Here is a 14,422-nt window from a genome sequence, read left to right as displayed (position 1 = left end):
GGTTGTGGCTCACCCTGGGACAGGGACAATGGGACAGGGACAGGGGGACAGGGGGACAGTGGGACAGGGGGACAACGGGACAGGTTCTCGCTGGTCATCAGGGTCACCTGGTGGTTGTGGCTCACCCTGGGGGGGACAGGGGGACAGGGGGACAATGGGACAGGGGGACAGTGGGACAGGGGGACAATGGGACAGGTTCTCGCTGGTCATCAGGGTCACCCGGTTGTGGTGGCTCAACCTGGGGGGTGGTGGGGGACGGGGACGTGAGGACAGGGGGACAGTGAGGACAGGGGGACAGTGGGACAGGGGGACAATGGGACAGGGGGACAGTGAGGACAGGGGGACAGTGGGACAGGGGGACAATGGGACAGGGGGACAATGCGACAGGTTCCAGAGCCCTCCCCAGTTTTTGGGGCTCCCCAAGGTTCTGGGGTCCCCCCAGAGCCCCTGCTCAGGTTTTAGGGTCCCCCCAGAGCCCCCGCCCAGTTTTTGGGGTGCCCCCAGACCCACTTGCTGAGGTGCCCGATGACGTATTTGAAGACCTCGTAGTTCTCGCGGGGGAACTTCCTGAGCACCTCCCTCAGCGCGTGGAGCTTCTGCTCCCGGTCGTTGATCTCTGGCGGGAGGGGGAAAAACCGGGAATTCGGGGCCCCTGGAATCGCCCCTCCCCCGCAATTCCCGCTCCTGGAATCGCCCCTCCCCCGCAATTCCCGCTCCTGGAATCGCCCCTCCCCCGCAATTCCCGCTCCTGGAATCGCCCCTCCCCCGGAATTCAGGGCTCCTGGAATCGCCCCTCCCCCGGAATTCGGGGCCCTGGAATCGCCCCTCCCCCGGAATTCCCGCTCCCGGAATCGCCCCTCCCCCGGAATTCCCACTCCTGGAATCGCCCCTCCCCCGCCATTCCCGCTCCTTGAATCGCCCCTCCCCCGGAATCCCGCTCCTGGAAACTGCCCTCCCCCGGAATTCCCGCTCTGGAATCGCCCCTTCACGGAATTCCCGCTCTTGAATTCCCCTCCCCCGCGAATTCCCGTCCTGGGAATCGCCCCTCCCCCGCGCAAATTTCCCGCTCCTTGGCAGGCCCCTCCCCCGCAATTTCCCGCCCACTGGACATCGCCCTCCCCCGCAATTCCGCTCCTGGAAATCGCCCCTCCCCCGCCAACCGGCTCCTGGACTCACCTCCCCGGAATTCCCGTCTGGATCGCCACTCCCCCGCAATTTCCCCGCTCCTGGAATCGCCCCTCCCCCGGAATTCCCGCTCCTGGAATCGCCCCTCCCCCGCAATTCCCGCTCCTGGAATCGCCCCTCCCCCGGAATTCGGGGCCCTGGAATTGCCCCTCCCCCGCAATTCCCGCTCCTGGAATCGCCCCTCCCCCGGAATTCCCGCTCCTGGAATCGCCCCTCCCCCGGAATTCCCGCTCCTGGAATCGCCCCTCCCCCGCAATTCCCGCTCCTGGAATCGCCCCTCCCCCGGAATTCCCGCTCCCAGGGGAAGGGGGGGGGGTTTGGGGCCAAGGAACCCCCCAAAAATCACCCCCCGGCCCTCGGGGGGATGAGGGGAGAGGGAAACTGGGATTGGGGGGTGGGATCAGCAGTGGGAGGGGTTAAATATGTAAATGAGGGGGGTGGGGTTAATTACGGGGGTTAATTAAGGGATCAGAGCCCCCAGATCATTAATTCCCCCCAAAAACAACCAGGACTGGGGGGGGAATCTGGGATTGGGGGTGGGAATTGAGGGGTGGGATCAGCGGTGGGAGGGGTTAAATATGCAAATGAGGAGGGTGGGGTTAATTAATGGGGTTAATTAATGGGGTTAATTAAAGGATCAGGGCCACAAGATCATCGTTCCCCCCAAAAACAACCAGGACTGGGGGGGGGAATCTGGGATTGGGGGTGGGAATTAAAGGGGGTGGGATCAGCGGTGGGAGGGGTTAAATATGCAAATGAGGAGGGCGGGGTTAATTAATGGGGTTAATTAATGGGGTTAATTAAAGGATCAGGGCCACAAGGTCATCGATCCCCCCCAAAAAACAACCAGGACTGGGGGGGGAATCTGGGATTGGGGGTGGGAATTGAGGGGCGGGATCAGAGGTGGGAGGGGTTAAATATGCAAATGAGGAGGGTGGGGTTAATTAATGGGGTTAATTAATGGGGTTAATTAAAGGATCAGGGCCACAAGATCATCGTTCCCCCCAAAAACAACCAGGACTGGGGGGGGAATCTGGGATTGGGGGTGGGAATTGAGGGGTGGGATCAGCGGTGGGAGGGGTTAAATATGCAAATGAGGAGTGTGGGGTTAATTAATGGGGTTAATTAAAGGGTCAGGCACCCAGATCATTGTTCCCCCCAAAAACAACCAGGACTGGGGGGGGGGGGGAATCTGGGATTGGGGGGGGGAATTGAGGGGGTGGGATCAGAGGTGGGAGGGATTAAATATGCAAATGAGGAGGGCGGGGTTAATTAATGGGGTTAATTAAAGGATCAGGGCCACAAGATCATTGTTCCCCCCAAAAACAACCAGGACTGGGGGGGGAATCTGGGATTGGAAGGTGGGAATTGAGGGGTGGGATCAGCGGAGGGAGGGGTTAAATATGCAAATGAGGAGGGCGGGGTTAATTAATGGGGTTAATTAATGGGGTTAATTAAAGGATCAGGGCCACAAGATCATCGATCCCCCCCAAAAAACAACCAGGACTGGGGGGGGAATCTGGGATTGGGGGTGGGAATTGAGGGGTGGGATCAGCGGTGGGAGGGGTTAAATATGCAAAGGAGGCGGGAGTGGCTAATTAAGGGGGCTAATTAACTCACTGTGGGCCTCCACCAGCTCCACCTGCATGGCGTAGGGCACCAGCGGCTCCGGCAGCTCCGAGAAGAAGCTTTTCATGGCCCCGGCCACCGTGTTGACGGTGAAATCCTTCTCGGCCAAGTCCAGCCCGTGGTCTGGGGGGGCACAACCGGGGGGGTCAGAGCCTCAAAACCCAGCCAAGGGAGAGCTCGGGGGGGCTCAGACCCCCAAAAACATCCCCAGGGAGCAGTTTGGGGGGGCTCAGACCCCAAAAACATCCCCAGGGAGCAGTTTGGGGGGGCTCAGACCCCAAAAACATCCCCAGGGAGCAGTTTGGGGGGCTCAGACCCCCAAAAACATCCCCAGGGAGCAGTTTGGGGGGCTCAGACCCCAAAAACATCCCCAGGGAGCAGTTTGGGGGGCACAGACCCCAAAAACATCCCCAGGGAGCTCAAGGAGCAGTTTTGGGGGGCTCAGACCCCAAAAACATCCCCAGGGAGCTCAAGGAGCAGTTTGGGGGGGCTCAGACCCCAAAAACATCCCCAGGGAGCTCAAGGAGCAGTTTGGGGGGGCTCAGACCCCAAAAACATCCCCAGGGAGCAGTTTGGGGGGCACAGACCCCAAAAACATCCCCAGGGAGCAGTTTGGGGGGCACAGACCCCAAAAACATCCCCAGGGAGCAGTTTGGGGGGGCTCAGACCCCAAAAACATCCCCAGGGAGCAGTTTGGGGGGCACAGACCCCAAAACCCACCCTGGGATCCCGTTTTCGGTGGTTCCCAGACCCATTTCCGTGGTGCCCAGACCCATTTTTGGGGTTCCCAGACCCATTTTCGGGGTTCCCAGACCCATTTTTGGGGTTCCCAGACCCATTTTCGGGGTTCCCAGACCCATTTTCAGGGTGCCCGGACCCATTTTCAGGGTTCCCAAACCCATTTTCGGGGTTCCCGGACCCATTTTCAGGGTTCCCAGACCCATTTCCGGGGTTCCCAGACCCATTTTCAGGGTTCCCAAACCCATTTTTGGGGTTCCCAGACCCGTTTTTGAGGTTCCCAGACCCGTTTTTGGGGTTCCCAGACCCGTTTCCGGGGTTCCCAGACCCATTTTCAGGGTTCCCAGACCCATTTTCAGGGTTCCCAGCCCCGTTTTCGGGGTGCCCGTGGGTGTTACCCTGGTCAAACTGTCGCTGCAGACTCTCCATCTCCGACTTGTTCCCGCTGACCCGGTAAATCCCTTCCGTGCTCAGCCCTGCGGGAACAGCACAAACCTCATTCCCAGCTCCCCCAAAATCCCAGAGTTTTCCTTCCCCGCCCACCCCAAAGCTCGGGTTGAACTTTAGGTCGGGTTTTTGGGGGGTTTTTGGGGGCAGAAAACCCGGAGGAAGGAGAAGGAGCTGCTCCTTTCCCTCCTTTCCTTGGGCTGCCCCTTCCAGGGGAAAATTCCAGAGGAGGGGGAAAAAAAAAAAACCCTGGAGCTCGTTCCGGGGTTAATTGGGGCTGTCCCGGGGGGAGAACTCGGCACCAAAAACCCCTGGGAGGGGAAGGGGGACCCCAAAAAGGGTCCCACCCCGAGGGGCTGGGGGGGGACCAGCAAAGCCTGAGGGTGGTGGTTCTCCAGGAATAATAAAGTTCCTTCTCCCAGGGAATAATGAAGCATCCAGGGAAGAGTTTGATGCTTCCCAAAAAACCTGAGGAGCCCCAAAAAAGGTCCCACCCACAGGATCAGCCCTGAAGGGTCTGGGAGGGGACCTGAAGGCCCAGGGCTGGTGTTTCTCCAGGGAACAACAAAGTTCCTTCTCCCAGGGAATGATGAAGGATCCAGGGAATAATGAAGCATCCAGGGAAGAGTTTGATGCTTCCCAAAAAACCTGAGGAGCCCCAAAAAAGGTCCCACCCACAGGATCAGCCCTGAAGGGTCCGGGAGGGGACCCGAAGGCCCAGGGCTGGTGGTTCTCCAGGGAACAACAAAGTTCCTTCACCCAGGGAATGATGAAGGATCCAGGGAATGACGAAGGATCCAGGGAAGAGTTTGATGCTTCCCAAAAAACCTGTGGAGCCCCAAAAAAGGTCCCACCCACAGGATCAGCCCTGAAGGGTCCGGGAGGGGACCCGAAGGCCCAGGGCTGGTGTTTCTCCAGGAATAATAAAGTTCCTTCACCCAGGGAATGACGAAGGATCCAGGGAAGAGTTTGATGCTTCCCAAAAAACCTGAGGAGCCCCAAAAAAGGTCCCACCCACAGGATCAGCCCTGAAGGGTCTGGGAGGGGACCCAAAAGCCCGAGGGTGGTGTTTCTCCAGCAGGTTCCTTCTCCTGGGGAATAACAAATCCTCCTCCTCCCGGGGGACACCGAGGGACACTGGGACGACCCCGGCTCTTCCCAAGGATCCAGGGAAGAGTTTGATGCTTCCCAAAAAACCTGAGGAGCCCCAAAAAAGGTCTCACCCACAGGATCAGCCCTGAAGGGTCTGGGAGGGGACCTGAAGGGCCAAGGTTGGTGGTTCTCCAGGGAACAACAAAGTTCCTTCACCCAGGGAATAATGAAGGATCCAGGGAAGAGTTTGATGCTTCCCAAAAAACCTGAGGAGCCCCAAGAAAGGTCCCACCCACAGGATCAGCCCTGAAGGGTCTGGAATGGGACCTGAAGGCCCAGGGCTGGTGGTTTCTCCAGGAATAATAAAGTTCCTTCTCCCAGGGAATGATGAAGGATCCAGGGAATAATGAAGCATCCAGGGAAGAGTTTGATGCTTCCCAAAAAACCTGTGGAGCCCCAAAAAAGGTCCCACCCACAGGATCAGCCCTGAAGGGTCTGGGATAGGACCCAAAAGCCCGAGGGTGGTGTTTCTCCAGCAGGTTCCTTCTCCTGGGGAATAACAAATCCTCCTCCTCCCGGGGGACACCGAGGGACACTGGGACGACCCCGGCTCTTCCCAAGGATCCAGGGAAGAGTTTGATGCTTCCCAAAAAACCTGAGGAGCCCCAAAAAAGGTCCCACCCACAGGATCAGCCCTGAAGGGTCTGGGAGGGGACCCGAAGGCCCAGGGCTGGTGTTTCTCCAGGAATAATAAAGTTCCTTCACCCAGGGAATGATGAAGGATCCAGGGAATGACGAAGGATCCAGGGAAGAGTTTGATGCTTCCCAAAAAACCTGAGGAGCCCCAAAAAAGGTCCCACCCACAGGATCAGCCCTGAAGGGTCTGGGAGGGGACCTGAAGGGCCAAGGTTGGTGGTTCTCCAGGGAACAACAAAGTTCCTTCTCCCAGGGAATAACGAAGGATCCAGGGAATGACGAAGGATCCAGGGAAGAGTTTGATGCTTCCCAAAAAACCTGAGGAGCCCCAAAAAAGGTCCCACCCACAGGATCAGCCCTGAAGGGTCCGGGAGGGGACCCGAAGGCCCAGGGCTGGTGTTTCTCCAGGAATAATAAAGTTCCTTCGCCCAGGGAATGATGAAGGATCCAGGGAATAATGAAGCATCCAGGGAAGAGTTTGATGCTTCCCAAAAAACCTGTGGAGCCCCAAAAAAGGTCCCACCCACAGGATCAGCCCTGAAGGGTCCGGGAGGGGACCCGAAGGCCCAGGGCTGGTGGTTTCTCCAGGGAATAACAAACCCTCCTCCTCCTCCTCCTCCTCCCGGGGGGACGCCGACGGAGACCGGGCCGAGCCCGGCTCTTCCCAAAAATCCCCTGGGAGGGGGTTTCCTCACCCGTGGCCTCGATGTACTCGATGCAGCGCTCGATGAAGACGGGGATGGGCCGCTCGGGGGACACGACGCTGGCCAGGGGCACCCCGAAGTAGCTGCTCTCCCACGTGCTCTTGGTGACCGAGGGCCGCGCCTTCGGCTTTGGTTTCTGCCGGGGTTCGGGAGGAGTTTTTACTGGTTTGTCCCGGGTTTGGTGTTTTTGGGGCTCTTCTCGATTTGGGGGGGGTTGGGTGTTTTTAATAATTTCTGTGCCTGAGGGACGCCACCGGTGACCGACTGGTGCCACCACCAGTGACCAACTGGTGTCATCACCCCCACCAGTGACCCCTTGGAGGCACCACCAGTGACCAACTGGTGTCACCACCCCCACCACTGACCCCTTGGAGGCACCACCAGTGACCAACTGGTGCCACCACCAGTGACCAACTGGTGCCACTGTGCCCACCAGGGACCAACTGGTGTCATCACCCCCACCACTGACCCCTTGGAGGCACCACCAGTGACCAACTGGTGCCACCACCAGTGACCAACTGGTGCCACTGTGCCCACCAGTGACCAACTGGTGCCACCACCAGTGACCAACTGGTGCCACCACCCCCACCACTGACCCCTGGGGGACACCACCAGTGACCAACTGGTGCCACCACCAGTGACCAACTGGTGCCACTGTGCCCACCAGTGACCCCTGGGAGACACCACCAGTGACCAACTGGTGCCACCACCAGTGACCAACTGGTGCCACCACCAGTGACCAACTGGTGTCACCACCCCCACCAGTGACCCCTTGGAGGCACCACCAGTGACCCCTGGGGGACACAACCAGTGACCAACTGGTGCCACTGTGCCCACCAGTGACCCCTGGGGGACACCACCAGTGACCAACTGGTGTCATCATCCCCACCACTGACCCCTGGGAGGCACCACCAGTGACCAACTGGTGCCACCACCAGTGACCAACTGGTGCCACTGTGCCCACCAGTGACCCCTGGGGGACACCACCAGTGACCAACTGGTGTCACCACCCCCACCAGTGACCCCTTGGAGGCACCACCAGTGACCAACTGGTGTCATCACCACTGACCCCTTGGAGGCACCACCAGTGACCAACTGGTGCCACCACCAGTGACCAACTGGTGTCACCACCCCCACCAGTGACCCCTTGGAGGCACCACCAGTGACCCCTGGGGGACACCACCAGTGACCAACTGGTGTCACTGTGCCCACCAGTGACCCCTTGAGGACACCACCAGTGACCAACTGGTGCCACCACCCCCACCAGTGACCCCTGGGGGACACCACCAGTGACCAGCTGGATGTGCCACCACCCCCACCACTGGTCCCTTGGATGGACCATTCCCTCCAGAGTTGGGCTCCGTGACCTCGTGGGTCCCTCCCAACTCAGAACATCCCCTGATCCAACCAGGAGTGACCCCAAAACAACTCCTCTACCACCCCCAGCCCCCCTTAGCCAGGACAGACCTTGGTGGTCCTCCTGAGGCTGCGCAGGACGTTCAACCTCCTGGATGGACCATTCCCTCCAGAGCTGGGCTCCACGACCCTCTTGGGTCCCTCCCAACCCAGAACATTCCCTGATCCAACCAGGAGTGATTTCCACCACCCCCAGCCCCCCTCAGCCAGGACAGACCTTGGTGGTCCTCCTGAGGCTGCACAGGATGTTCAACCTCCTGGATGGACCATTCCCTCCAGAGCTGGGCTCCATGATCCTCATGGATCCCTCCCAACTCAGAACATTCCCTGATCCAACCAGGAGTGATTTCCACCACCCCCAGCCCCCCCCTCAGCCAGGACAGACCCTGGTGGTCCTCCTGAGGCTGCACAGGATGTTCAACCTCCCGGATGGACCATTCCCTCCAGAGCTGGGCTCCATGATCCTCATGGATCCCTCCCAACTCAGAACATTCCCTGATCCAAACCCAACTTCTCCAGGACCCCAAAGCCCACCCCACCACCCCCTCAGCCAGGACACACCTTGGTTGCCCTCCTGAGGCTGCGCAGGACGTTCAACCTCCTGGATGGACCATTCCCTCCAGAGCTGGGCTCCACGACCCTCTTGGGTCCCTCCCAACCCAGAACATTCCCTGATCCAACCAGGAGTGATTTCCACCACCCCCAGCCCCCCCCTCAGCCAAGACACACCTTGGTGGTCCTCCTGAGGCTGCGTAGGACGTTCAACCTCCTGGATGGACCATTCCCTCCAGAGCTGGGCTCCACGACCCTCTTGGGTCCCTCCCAACCCAGAACATTCCCTGATCCAACCAGGAGTGATTTCCACCACCCCCAGCCCCCCCCTCAGCCAGGACAGACCTTGGTGGTCCTCCTGAGGCTGCGCAGGATGTTCCTCCTCCTGGAGGGACCATTCCCTCCAGAGCTGGGCTCCACGACCCTCTTGGGACATTCCCTGATCCAAACCCAACTTCTCCAGGACCCCAAAGCCCACCCCACCACCCCCTCAGCCAGGACACACCTTGGTGGTCCTCCTGAGGCTGCGCAGGACGTTCAACCTCCTGGATGGACCATTCCCTCCAGAGCTGGGCTCCACGACCCTCTTGGGTCCCTCCCAACCCAGAACATTCCCTGATCCAACCAGGAGTGATTTCCACCACCCCCAGCCCCCCCCTCAGCCAGGACAGACCTTGGTGGTCCTCCTGAGGCTGCGCAGGATGTTCCTCCTCCTGGATGGACCATTCAGGGCTCCACGACCCTCTTGGAACATTCCCTGATCCAAACCCAACTTCTCCAGGACCCCAAAGCCCACCCCACCACCCCCTCAGCCAGGACACACCTTGGTGGTCCTCCTGAGGCTGCGCAGGACGTTCAACCTCCTGGATGGACCATTCCCTCCAGAGCTGGGCTCCACGACCCTCTTGGGTCCCTCCCAACCCAGAACATTCCCTGATCCAACCAGGAGTGATTTCCACCACCCCCAGACCCCCTTAGCCAGGATAGACCCTGGTGGTCCTCCTGAGGCTGCGCAGGACGTTCCTCCTCCTGGATGGACCATTCCCTCCAGAGCTGGGCTCCATGATCCTCTTGGAACATTCCCTGATCCAAACCCAACTTCTCCAGGACCCCAAAGCCCACCCCACCACCCCCTCAGCCAGGACAGACCTTGGTTGCCCTCCTGAGGCTGCGCAGGATGTTCAACCTCCTGGATGGACCATTCCCTCCAGAGCTGGGCTCCACGACCCTCTTGGGTCTCTCCCAACCCAGAACATTCCCTGATCCAACCAGGAGTGATTTCCACCACCCCCAAACCCCCTCAGCCAGGACAGACCTTGGTGGTCCTCCTGAGGCTGCGCAGGATGTTCCTCCTGCTGGATGGACCATTCCCTCCAGAGTTGGGCTCCACGACCCTCTTGGGTCCCTCCCAACCCAGAACATCCCCTGATCCAACCAGGAGTGACCCCAAAACAACTCCTCTACCACCCCCAAACCCCCTCAGCCAGGACAGACCCTGGTGGCCCTCCTGAGGCTGCGCAGGACGTTCAACCTCCTGGATGGACCATTCCCTCCAGAGCTGGGCTCCACGACCCTCTTGGGTCCCTCCCAACCCAGAACATTCCCTGATCCAACCAGGAGTGATTTCCACCACCCCCAGCCCCCCCCTCAGCCAGGACAGACCTTGGTGGTCCTCCTGAGGCTGCGCAGGATGTTCCTCCTGCGCGGGTCCTCCCCGTCGGCCGCCTCGTAGGGGATGACGGCGTTGTCGCCCTTGTAGCAGCCCTGGGAGCTCTGCTCCTCCTCCTTCTTGCGGGCGACGGGCCCCAGCTCGTCGTCGCTGCCCAGGCTGAGGCTGGGCCGGTAGCCGGCGAAGCGGCCGAGCCGCGGGCACCGCGCCCGGTACAGGGCGGGCTTGGCGGCCGCCGGGGCCTTGCGGCCGCGCTCCAGGGAGCTCGTGTCCATCTCGCTGTCCGAGCCGTTGCCGCTGCCGTTGGACTGCGCCTTGTTGATGTTGCGGATGGTGATGATCTTGCCCTGGGTGCTGTCGTGGGGCACCGAGTAGATGTTCTCCTCCTCGCTGCGCGGCTTCACCACGGCGTCCATGGGCTCGGCGTAGTCCGAGGGGTCGAAGCAGTCGGCGGGCAGCCAGCCCGAGGAGGACACCGACCTCCTCTGCCCGTCCCGGTGGCCCTGCTCCAGGTAGGAGAGGTCGCCCTTGATGTCGAAGTGCACGGGGGGCTTGGGCTTCACCGGGGGAGGTACTTTGTTGTTCAGCTTGCTCTCGAAAGTGCTCACGACGGAGATGAAGGACAGCCCGTCGTTGCCCTCCAGCTCCATGGAGAGCTTCGAGTGGTCCTTGGGCAGGGCGGGCACGGCGGGCTCCTCCCGGAAGGGGCTGTAGCCGGGGGGCTCCGCGTCCTCCTCCGAGTCCTGCAGGTTGGAGTTGCAGAGGGGGGAGCCGGCGCGGGGCGAGTTGAACACCTCCTCGGTGGTGCTGCACGCCTCCGCCGCGTTGTCGTACATGTGGGCGGCCTCCACGATGTTCTTCTTCTCCACCACGTCCTTGAAGAAGGGCTGGAAGAGCTCCAGCTTGTGCTGGGCGGGCTGGCCGCAGGCCACGGCGGCGAAGCGCCCGTCGATCTCCTGGGCGATCTCCTCGCCCTCCGCCAGCTGCTCGCGGCTCACGTCGTTGTCCAGGATGTCGGCGGAGCCGTCGGTGAGCGCCACGAGCTGCACGGGCACGATGTCCTGCACCTCGCAGAGGAAGGCCCGCAGCACGGCCAGCGACGCCCGGCGCCGCGCCGAGTAGAGGAGGATGTAGCCGTGCACCAGGCGGCTCTTGCGCACGCCGAAGGACGCGTGGTAGGACAGCAGCGACAGCTCCGTGCGCCGCTTGTGGGGCCCCACGGGCAGCTCCAGCAGCACCGAGGAGCCGCCGCCGCTCCCCGGCGCCGGCCGGCAGGCCTGGGCCTGCAGCAGGGGCGGCAGCACGTCGTCGGCGCCGAAGGGGTCCCCGCACATGAGGCACATGACGATGCGCAGGTCCACGTCCGCCAGCTCCTTGAGGCCCGGCGTGGAGCCGACGAGGTTGAGGTTGCGCTTGGAGTCCAGCAGGCCCTTGAGCACCTGGCTGATCTGCTTCTCGTTGATGTTGCGGCCGTAGCCGATGCCGGCCGAGGCCGGGTCCAGGAAGACGCACTGGAGCTTGCTGGCGATCTGCTGGCCCTGCTGGACCAGGCTGTGCAGGGTCTCCCCGCTGGCGTCGCCCCTCTTGTTGACCAGGACGAGCGTCAGGGGCAGGTGCACCAGGTGGTTCTCCCGGCGGCCCAGGGTGGACTCGCGGCTCTTCTCGATGCTCTCCACCACGTAGGACAGCGACTCCTTGGAGTTGTAGAGGCACAGGCAGCCGTGGGGCTGGAAGGTGGGCGTCTGGAAGGCGTTGACGGGCAGCCGCACGTTGCCCTCGATGGGCCGCAGCGACAGCTCGTACATCTTGCCCTCGATGACGTACTTGTCGTCGTTGGTGCACAGCGCCCGGATCTCGTTGGCCAGCTCCCGCGCCAGCCCGTCCTTGCCCAGGATCACCAGGTTGATCCTGTCGATGTTGGAGTCCAGCAGCAGGTTCTTCTGGTTGCGCTCCGAGGGCCGGATGAAGCGGGAGCCGAGCAGCTGCTCCACCTTGGAGTCGGCGCAGCCGGGGCAGCTGGGGCACGTCTCCTTGGTGGGGTGGTACACGAAGTGGATGTGCTTGAGGATGAGGGCGTCGCGCTCGGCCTGCAGCTTCTGCAGGGCCTTGAAGCGCTGCTCCTCGCCCAGCACGTCCTGGATGACGCCCATCTTCTCCTTGCTGGGCTTGGCGTCGAGCTCCAGCTCGTAGAACAGCTCCGAGTACTCCAGGAGCAGCTCCTGGAACTCCTCCTTGGCCTTGTCTATGATCTGCTTCTGGTGCTTGCCGTAGATGTCCATGTACACGGGCTCCTCCAGCCACATGTAGAAGTCCTCGTTCATGATGAAGCTCCGAGCCTCCTCCCAGGGCTTCCCGGGCGTGATGAAGGGCGACGTCTCCAGGTTCTCCCGGAAGGCCCTCCTCATCTCCGCCCGCTTCCGCTCGTTCCTCAGCTTCTCCAGGTGGGCCTCGTAGAGCTGCTCGGCGGGCGGCGTCTCCATCAGGTCGAAGGGGATGCGCTCGTTCTCCACGTTGTCCACGTGGCTCGTGGCGTCCCAGGGCGTCTCCTCCAGCACCACGAACCACTTGAGGAAGTCGGGCTTGGCCTCCAGCAGCTTCTCCACCTTGCCCCGGCCCAGGTGGTCGATCTCGTCCAGGTCGGGGATGAGGGCGTCGAAGGCCTGGGGCAGCAGGGCCAGGTAGGTCTTGCGCCGGCGCTCGATGTGCTCCTGCTTGAGGCGGTGCACGTGCTGCAGGAAGAGCTTCTTGGCCTTCTGCGTGCCCTCCAGGTACACGTAGTCCTGGTACTCGGGCGACGGCTGCATCTTGCGGCTCACGTTGGCCCAGGCCTCGTTGTGGCTCTTGACGATGCGGCTCACGAGCCACTCGTACTTGTCCTTGGCCGCCGCGATCTGCTGGCTCTGCTGCTTCAGCGCCTCGAAGTAGGGGATGATCTTGGCCTTGCCCCGGCTCTTGTCCACCAGCTGCACCAGGGTGCTGAAGGCCAGGTCGACGTTGACGTTGGAGCGGGCCGAGGTCTCCACCACCTGCAGGTTCTTCTTGCCGAGGGCGAAGGCGTGGGCGTCGCGGATGTAGCGCTCCACGCCCTCGTCGCACTTGGTCAGCACCACCACGATGGGCTTCTTGGTCTTGGCCAGCTGGTTGTAGAGGTTCGACACGAACTTGAGCTGGTCGTCGAAGTTCCTGTTCATGCCCCGGCTGACGTCGACGCAGAGCAGGAACCCGTCCACCAGCAGCTTCCCGTCGGGCATCTGCTTCTGCTCGAAGTCCTGCTCCAGCCCCAGCTGGTCGGTGCAGAAGTACATGAGCTTCTCCGCCGACGCCAGCTTGGTGGCCGCCGCCCTCTTGATGTAGGGCTGCAGGGCCGTGCTGCGGTGGGGCTGGAAGGTCTGGTCGTCGATGAACTCCGTCTGCTCCACCACGTGCATCTTGCAGTCCACGCACTCCTCCAGCGCCCGCACCACCTCCCCCCAGTAGAGGAAGTGGTCATTGTTGACCACCCTGCCCCCGAAGTCACTGGTGCTCAGGACCGACGTGTGGTCCAGGTGGAACTCGTCGGCGCTGGGCCGCACGAAGCGGTTGCAGAGGCAGGACTTGCCGACGCCGCACTGCCCCTTCTCCTTCTCGGTGCCGGACAGCCCCACCACGCTCACGTTGTAGGTGGGAATGCGGGCGTCCTGCTTCCTGGCCATCATCATTGTCCGCTCATCATCCTGTCCCGCTCACACGCTGCTGCTGCTGCTGCTGCTGCTGCTGCCGCTGCTGCCCGGGGGGGTCGCGGCGCCCGGCGCGGCTCCGGCTCCAGGGGGGGGGGGCTCAGGGCGCCGGGGCGGGGCCGCTCCTCGTTCCCATCCCGCTGCCTCAGGCCGTGCTGGTCCCCGTCGGCGGCGTCAGGTGGCCGGTGAGTCCCCCTGGGAGAGAGAGAGAGAGAGAGAGAAAAGGAGAGATGAGAGGTGGAATCGGTGGTTCGGGGGCCGGCACCCGAATCGTGCCCGGGGGGGGGGGTTGGTACGTCCTGCACCGGGACGCCGGGGAGGGACTGGAGGTGGTGGAGAGGTGGCGGAGCCGGCCAAGGGCTCGCCGTGGTGGGCACGGCGTCACTGCACCCCCGACCACTCACTCACAGCTTCACCACCCAACCGGGGGCATGGGCACACCTTCACCACACAACCAAGGGCTCGCCGTGGTGGGCACGGTGTCACTGCACCCCCGACCACTCACTCATGGTTTCACCACCCAACCAAGGGCTCGCCGTGGTGGGCACGGCGTCACTGCACCCCCAACCACTCACTCA

General features: G+C 61.9%; 1 protein-coding gene across 1 annotated transcript; it reads right to left on the bottom strand.

Moving 5' to 3' along the window:
- Positions 1-13: 13 nt before the first annotated feature.
- On the bottom strand, positions 14-14,040 carry ARHGAP35 (Rho GTPase activating protein 35; the record flags this gene model as incomplete). Its single annotated transcript, XM_039391302.1, has 6 exons — positions 10,122-14,040; positions 6,483-6,627; positions 3,951-4,028; positions 2,806-2,937; positions 511-616; positions 14-126 (listed from the first exon to the last, which is right to left on the bottom strand). Coding segments are annotated over exons 1-6 (4,279 nt in total), but the record flags the coding sequence as incomplete, so codon positions are not given.
- Positions 14,041-14,422: the final 382 nt, after the last annotated feature.

Source organism: Pipra filicauda, unplaced genomic scaffold, assembly GCF_003945595.2.
Source record: "Pipra filicauda isolate LSUMZ 115617 unplaced genomic scaffold, ASM394559v2 scaffold938_size83336_pilon, whole genome shotgun sequence".
Taxonomy (NCBI): Eukaryota; Metazoa; Chordata; class Aves; order Passeriformes; family Pipridae; genus Pipra; species Pipra filicauda.
This window is presented reverse-complemented; position numbering and strand designations above follow the sequence as displayed.